Source organism: Rhinopithecus bieti, unplaced genomic scaffold (genome assembly GCF_001698545.2).
Source record: "Rhinopithecus bieti isolate Rb0 unplaced genomic scaffold, ASM169854v2 scaffold_13577, whole genome shotgun sequence".
In the NCBI taxonomy this organism is placed as follows: Eukaryota; Metazoa; Chordata; class Mammalia; order Primates; family Cercopithecidae; genus Rhinopithecus; species Rhinopithecus bieti.
In genome coordinates, this window is record NW_016807867.1 from 1,671,641 (window position 1) to 1,680,181 (window position 8,541).

The 8,541-nt window shown below is 41.3% G+C and overlaps 1 protein-coding gene across 2 annotated transcripts in view; it reads right to left on the minus strand.

The window, feature by feature from the left end:
• OSBPL1A (oxysterol binding protein like 1A) overlaps positions 1 to 8,541 on the minus strand; it is a 240,516-nt gene that overhangs the window by 167,941 nt on the left and 64,034 nt on the right. For both annotated transcript variants that reach the window (XM_017884011.1, XM_017884012.1), the window contains exons 6-7: positions 6,745 to 6,830; positions 5,451 to 5,595 (exon numbers count right to left, since the gene is read on the minus strand). In XM_017884011.1, coding sequence (XP_017739500.1) covers positions 5,451 to 5,595; positions 6,745 to 6,830 — 231 coding nt within the window. The remainder of the gene's footprint in view (positions 1 to 5,450; positions 5,596 to 6,744; positions 6,831 to 8,541) is intronic.

The following is an 8,541-nucleotide window of genomic DNA, read 5'->3' on the forward strand; positions in this document are numbered from 1 at the left end:
TTTCTTTTTAGGTTTTTTTTTTTTTTTTTTTTTTTTTTTTTTTTGGAAACAGAGTCTTGCTCTGTCACCCACGCTAGAGTGCAGTGGCACCATCTTGGCTCACTTCAACCTCCACCTCCCAGGTTCAAGCAATTCTCCTGCCACAGACTCCTAAGTAACTGGGATTACACGCGTGCTCCACCATGCCTGGCTAATTTTGTATTTTAGTAAAGACAAGGTTTTACCATGTTGGCCTCGAACTCCTGACCTCAAGTGATCTTGGCCTGCCAAAATGCTGGGATTACAGGGGTGAACCACTGCATCCAGGCTTTGATTGATTGATTTTAAATTTTTTTTAAGAGGGAGTCTCACTCTGTCACTCAGACTGGAGTGCAGCGGCATGATCTCGGCTTACTGCAACCTCCATCTCCTGGGTTCAAGTGATTCTTCTGCCTCAGCCTCCCAAGTAGCTGGAAGTACAGGTACCTGCCACCACACCCGGCTAATTTTACATTTTAGTAGAGACAGGGTTTCATCATATTGGTCAGGCTGGTCTCGAACTCCTGACCTCAAATGATCCGCCCACCTCAGCCTCCCAAAGTACTGGGATTACAGGCTTCAGCTACCGTGCCTGGCCTGATTTTTTAAAATTATTCTCTTTCAGAAGTTGCCATTCTGACTTCTGTCAAAAAAAATTTAATAGCTTTAACAGGAATGTTCAACTTTGGTTACTAATATAAACTATAGAGTAAATATACTTTTGAATACCAATAGTAACTTTTCAATATTTACAAGGGAAGTTTTTTTCCATTTAGACTGGTATTTGTATGGAACTATATTGATTCTTATTTCATTTGGACTCTTCTGCATCTACATTTTGAAGGAAAATCATTATAAAATGCCACACAGAAAACTGCTCAAGTCTTTGGCAAACTGGTAAAGACACTAGAAATCACACTTTTGTTGTTGTTGTTGTTGTTGTTGTTGAGATGGAGTCTCACTCTGTCGCCCAGGCTGGAGTGCAGTGACACCTCACTGCAACCTTCACCTCCCGGGTTTAAGCAATTCTTCTGCCTCAGCCTCCCAAGTAGCTGGGACTACCAGGCATGTGCCACCACGCCCGGCTAATCTTTTGTATTTTTTTTTTTTTTTTTTTTTAGCAGAAACGGGGTTTCACCGTGTTAGCCAGGATGGTCTCGATCTCCTGACCTCATGATCCACCCACCTCGGCCTCCCAAAGTGCTGGGATTACAGGTGTGAGCCGCTGCACCTGGCCAAAATCTCACTTCGACGTCAATTTTTGCTTCTGTAACTCCTAGTTTATCCTTTTCCATTGACTGCCTTCACACCTCTGTCGAAAATTAAATCACCGTACTTACATGGGTTGATTTCTGAATTCTCTCCAGCTCCACAAACCTGTATCGGTCTTAGGGATACAGACAAAGTTTCTCTGGGGAAGCAGAGTTTGAGCTAGCTCTTAAAGCAAGACTAGGGTTTACCAGATGGACAAGAAAGACAAGCGCACTTCTGGCAGAGAATAGTACGTGCAAGGTGAGGACAACGCAGTGAACCAGAGAGCCTCTGGGACAGCTTGCTATGTGTAGAGCTACACTGTCCAATATGGTGGACAGTAATCACATGCGGCTACCCAGTGCCTGAAATGTGGCTAGTCCACACTGAGATGTGCTGTAAGCGCAGAAACACACACCAGATTTCAAAGACTTAATATCAAAAAAAGAATGTAAGATCTCACTGATAATTATTGTTTACCGATTATATGTTGAAATGGCATTGTGGATATGTTACTTTAAATAAAACACATAATTACAATTAATTTCACCTTTTTCCACTTTTAACACGGCTGCTAGAAACCTAAAATTACATGTGACTCCTGTCATATTTCTATTAGACAGTGAGAGTCTCGAGCATAACAGCCAGTCAAGCAGGGAATCTCTAACCAATTTTCTTTCTCCTTTCCACTTCTACTGATGTCAGTAAAGCTCAGGTCCTAGCTAGACATAGTGGCATGCATCTGTGGTCCCAGCTACTTAGGAGGCTGAGGCAAAAAGGTCACTTGAGCTCAGAGTTTGAGGCTGCAGTGAGCGAAGATCGCACCACTGCACTCCAGCCTGAGCAAAAGGGTGAGACCCCATCTCTAAGGAGAAAATTTTTAAAAGAGATTGGGCGCAGTGGGTCCCACCTATAATCCTAGCACTTTGGGAAGCTGAGGCGGGCGGGTCACCTGAGGTCAGGAATTCGAGAGCCTGGCCAACATGGCAAAACCTCATCTCTACTAAAAATAAAAAATTAGCCGGGTGTGGTGGCGCATGCCTGTAATCGCAGATTCTCAGGAGGCTGAGGCAGGAGAATCACTTGAACCCAGGAGGCGGAGGTTGCAATGAGTCGAGATCGCATCACTGCACTCCAACCTGGGTGACAGAGTGAAACTCTGTCCAAAAAAAAAGAACAGTATGCCCTGCTAGCCTTATCTAATACAAATCAAGACACTGAGTTGTCCATGGATATAACATACCAGTTAATTTTAATTACATATAAAATATATATTAACTGAATATATAAAATTAAACATAGGTACACCGGCCTGCCTTGCGATGAAGGCTAATGATTTATGACTATAGCATATGGTTCATATTCACCTTTGCTTCCACAAATATCATTGTATAAAAAAAGTCTCTAAACTTCAAAACTCAAATTCACCAAGGAAAGCATCTTCTAAATCTTACTGTGGTAAGCTCATTTTTTAGACTGTTATTCTACATAAGGCACTCGACTTGACAACTCCTATAATAACATTATAAATTTTAAGTTGAATGTGTTTTTTATCTTAAACTGTTGTGATGGCAAAACTATTTTCCTCAAAGCTGATTGGTTATGCGGGTCTATGACAATACTTAAATGTAACCTGGCTATGCCAAGTTTAAGACACCTTTTTATCCTGAGGCTTTTTGGTACTGACCATGATATCTGCTTGAAGAATTTTGTTTTATTATTAAGAAATAAATGTGTCTTACTCCTTGAAAAAAAAAGTTCACGTCCTAATCAACTCTCACCCAAGACCATTTCAATGGCCCTACTGTACAAATATAACCTGCATTTTGGGATGACCTCTGACTGCTCCCCTGGATGCAGCAAACTGGGGATTTTGCCCATGCCTGACTTGCATTTTTCACCTTAACCTTTTCTGATAATCTTCCCTCAGCTCAGAACACCCTTTCCCAAACTCCTGCTTATCAAAATCTTACTAGATTATAATGGTATTGTTATTAACTACCATTATTATCAAGACAAAAGGCTCAACATAAAAGACAATAACGGTAATGAAGGTAAAAAGTAAAGTATTTAAAGATAAACACTTTTTTTTTTTTTTTTTTTGAGACAGAGTTTCGCTCTTGTTGCCCAGGCTGGAGTGCAATGGCACGATCTCAGCTCACTGCAACATCTGCCTCCCAGGTTCAAGCAATTCTCCTGCCTCAGCCTCCTGAGTAGCTGGGACAACAGGCATATGCCACCACGTGTCACCACTTGAACTCCTGACCTCAGGTGATCCACCCACCTTGGCCTCCCAAAGTGCTGGGATTACAGGCGTGACCCACGGCACCCAGCTCCTAGAAATGAAAACATTTTTAAAATCCTACTAGGACTTCAGGATCTGTATCAAGTACCTATTCCTTTAAGAAACTATTTCTTTTCTTTGTTTTTTTTTTTTTGAGACAGAGTCTCGCTCTGTTGCCAGGCTGGAGTGCAATGGTGCGATCTCGCCTCACTGCAACCTCCGCCTCCTGGGTTCAAGCAATTCTCCTGCCTCAGCCTCCCCAGTAACTGGGACTACAGGCACGTGCCACCATGCCTGGCTAATTTTTGTATTTTTAGTAGAGACGGGGTTTCACCATGTTGACCAGGATAGTCTTGGTCTCTTGACCTCGTGATCCACCAGCCTCGGCCTCCCAAAGTGCTGGGATTATAGGCTTGAGCCACCGCATACGGCCTGTTAAACTATTTCTAATGACTCCAAACCTTCAACAAACATGCAGCCCTTCCCAGGTGTTACATGCTATGCATTACTCCAGGTGCTGGGTGAACCAGACAATGAAGTATGAGGCCTGCCCTTAGGAGTTCAGTGTCACGGGAGACAGAAACATAAGCCAACAACTACCATGGAGTGTGATTTAGGCTCTGATGGAGGTGAACACAGGGTCCTGTGGGACCCCTGACAAGGCCTAACCCAGGCTGGTAGCAGGCAGCAGGATGCATCCTAAAAAGTGATGTGAAAAGGCCCTGATGGCATGTTCCTCTTTTAAATATCCAAGACACCTTTTACAGCTTCTTTTCTGGCTTCTGATTCTGTCTTTCAAATTGTCCCACACGTACGGTCAATCCTCATTATTTATGTATTCCATGTTTGCATATTTGCCTATTGCTAAAATTCACTTGTAACCCCAAGGTCAATATTCACTGCAGGTTCTCAGTCACTCACAAACATGCCCAGAGTGGTGAAAATGTGGGTTGCCCAGTGCTCATTTTCCCAGCTAAGGTAGAAGAAGGTGATGCCTGGCCTTCTTGTTTCATTCTAGAAGCTCTCCTACTATAAGCAAATGTCCTCGTCATGGTCTATTTAGGGTCACACTTTCCACCCTTTGTGCTTTTGTTGGTGACTTTGCTGTTTAAAATGGCCAGGCACGGTGCCAAGTGGCCAGGCACAGTAGCTTACACCTGTAATCCCAGCACTTTGGGAAGCTGAGGCGGGCAGATCATTTGAGGTCAGGAGTTGGAGACCAGCCTGGCCAACATGGTGAAACCCCATCTCTACTAAAAACACAAAAAAATCAGCCGGGCATGGTGTACTACAGGTACATGCCTGCAGTCCCAGCTACTCGGGAGGCTGAGGCAGAAGAATCACTTGAACGCAGAAGGAGGAGGTTACAGTGAGCTGAGATGGTGCCACTGCACTCTAGCCTGGGCAACAGAGAGAGACTCTGTCTCAACAACAACAACAACAACAACAACAACAAAAATGGTCCCAAGCAATGTGCTGAAGTGCAGTCTAATGTACCTCAGTGGAAAAGGCTGTGATGTGCCTTATGAAGAAAACTTTACTCAAGTGTGAGCTATGATGCTGTTGGCTATGAGTTCAATGTGAATGAGTCAACAACATGTATTAAATAGAAACAGCAAAAAATCCACAAAAAACCATAAGGTTTCATAATGATAAATTCATGAAAATGTTGAGACCTGAGGCTTGCAGGAACCTAATCCTGTATTTTCCTCTAGGAACAACAGTTCAGCGTTCCCTAATTCAGTGCTGGTGGCAACTCTATAGAATACAGATACTGCAAATAACAAACCATACAGTTTAACAAAGGCTGGATACTGAAACAGAACAATTTTATATAGCACTGACTTCATTTTATAGTTTCAAAATGGCCAACAGTGGTTTTCACCAACATGCTTACCATTTTTGTTCTTCAGATTAGGGTCTGCTCCACTTCTTAGAAGCTTTAAGGCACATTGTTTATGGGCCCGGTAAGCTGCACAATGCAAGGGTGTATTTCCTAACTGATCCGAACAGTTAACATCAGGAGGATTGGGCCTGTTGAGCTAACAATAAAAAAATGCAATGCAGAATTATATATCAAAGATAGACTTTCTCTCATAATTCACAGGAAGGTGTATCAGCAGAGCCTGAAGAATAGCCAAGCTCCTTGGCATCTAGGCTGTTAGTGGTTTCTTGCTCACTAAACCAGCCAACCCTGCCACTCCTATGCTTATTCTGAGATGCCCTGAGATGGCTCTCAGGTCTGTGTCCAGCTCTGACACCCCCCTGACAACAGACACTCTGCACTGTGCCAGCGCCATCTCGCACACCTCGGACACTAAGATTTCACAATGATTTACTTGCCCCTACCAGCCTTGTAATTCACACTTGTGACAGCAGAATCAGTCTGCCAGTCTTTCAGAGGAGTTAAAACCATAAATGTTAAATGTGTAAATGTCAAGGTTCTACTGAATTTGTTGTTCCCAACTTATTGCTTTAGAAGCTTCTTTATATAGCTTCCATTTCACAAAATTTAAAAACTGCTTTAGGCACTATACTTAGAAACCAAAGAGGCCTTTTCAAATGAGCTGAAATAACTTTAAAGCAAATGGCAGTGCTTCAGTCATGAATTCAGAACAAATTTAGAGTTTCATGTTTAATGAGACTGTGAAGGAATGGAAACTCAAAAGTAGGTCTTCTGAGGGGGGGCGGGGAACAGGCAAACGTTTCAGTCTAATGTGGTATAAGTATTCCAAAATATTGTCCCTTCTTTGCATAGTACCTTCCAGAAGTGTAGCATTCCTCCCAGAAACTACTGCTGATCAAAACTAGAAAGACTTATTCCTTTACAGGGTCCCATTTATTATGTTTCAATTGGCTTAATCACAAAATGTATATAATATATATATATAAAAGTTGTCCTTACATTAACTATTTACCATGAAAATCAGATTCTTATCCATCAGGTTTTCAGGGGATTGGGATGGGTATAAATCAGAAATCCAGAAAAATATCACCATTTAAAATGTGTCCTGCTTCAACTATCACCATGCTGAGTGTTTTTAGATATTTAAGAACTTTGGTTCTATTATTATGATCTCTGGAGTTCTTGGTTCCACAATTCAACTAAATTATGTACTTAACATTAAGTAAAATTTTCCTGAAGTATAAAGAAAGACTGCTTTTGTCTTTTGGGTTTTTTTTTGTTTTACCAGAGCTGTGAGTTCTGTTGTTTTGCCTTCTCTTGCTGCTGCTAAAAGTAATTCTTCAAGCTTTCTTTGTTGAGTCCTTTCTACAGCTGCAAAAGAAAAGTACTTATTATCCACTGCTAGTCAGGATCAAATTACAAATTCATTATAAAGAATAAAGTGATCATGATGAGAAAAACCAAAATGTTTTGGATTGTAATTCAAATGCAGTTAAAATGTATTGTTATTACAAGTCGGATTACAGAGTTCTATTTATTTCAGGTTTGGATGAATTTGGGTTTTTAATTCAGAAGTCTTTAAGTATTTTACTCACTAACAATCACCATCAAAACTAATTATGGATTACTTTTATGTACTGAAATACTATTAAATATGTGCCTTGGAAAGGTAGATAAGTGGGGTTCATAGCTTCCAGAACCTTAGACTGTGAAAAATAACAAGAAATAGCACTGATAGACATACACATCATATAAATATATGCAGACATATCAATTTATTTATAAATTGCCACATAAAAATATAAAATTTATGTATGTATGTATGTATATATGTTGAGAAAGTCATCTGTCCATAACTTACTTTAGCCAGGATGACCTGAAAAACCTTTTATAGTTCCTCCTTTGCAGCCTCTGCACAGGACACTGTAGATGTATATTTAGTGGGATCACCAAGCCTGTCACCCTGTCACCCAGGCTGGAGTGCAGTGGCACAATCATAGCTCATTGCAGCTTCAAACTCCTGGGCTCACATGATTCTCCTGCCTCAGCCTCCCAAGTAGCTGGGACCACAGGTGTGCACCACCACACCTGGCGAATATTTTTATTTTTTGTAGAGACGGGGTTCTTACTTGTTGCCCAGACTGGTCTCAAACTCCTGGCCTCAAGCAATTTTCCTGCATCGACTTTTCAAAGCACTGAGAGTATAGGCATGAGCTGCCTTGCCTATTTTTATATCTTTAACAAATACTTTAGCACTTACTACATGCCAAGTGCTATTCAAAGCTCCTTAAAAATACTAACTCATAAAATCCTCATTAACTGCTCTGAGGTAGTTGTTATTATATTGATTTTTACAGACAAAGGAACTGAGGCACCAAGAAGTTATGGAATTTAACCAAGGTTGTACAACCAGAAGTGGAGGAGCTGGGATTTGAACTCAAGCAGGCTAGTTCCAGAGTCCGTGCTCTTATCACTACGGTTTCTCTGAAGTCATACTTACAGCAAAAGAGCAACTGGTAATCTGACTTGTGTAAGAGTCTGGAATATGTAAGTAAGATCTAATTTCTGCTAGATTCAGATCTATCTGAATTCTATTTTGGTTTATAGAAAGGAAGTGCTTTCAGAGAAAGGCTTGGTGATCCCACTAAATATACGTCTACAATGTCCTGTGCAGAGGCTGCAAAGGAGGAACTATAAAAGGTTTTTCAGGTCATCCTGGCTAAAGTCAAGTCATGGATAGAGAAGCAGGTGGGGGAGCCAGGTGACTGGGGAAATAGATGAACATTCGTTAACAGTAATCACTATGTGCTAAATGCTGTTTAAGAGTCTACACGTACCATTGCATTTAAACTACAGGGAACACATATATTGAATCCAGGAATTGCTGAAACTAGTTTACCTTTGTCTTAAGAAATGACTAACATTGCTATATACCATCATCTTCTTTTCCCACATTTTTATTTCCACACCCAGACTCTACCTCAGAAGACAGCCAAGTCTCTCTGTAGACTGTCCATGGCTTCTGCTGAGCCAAGCCTCTCTGTAGACTGTCCATGGCTTCTGCTGAGCCAAGCCTCTCCCG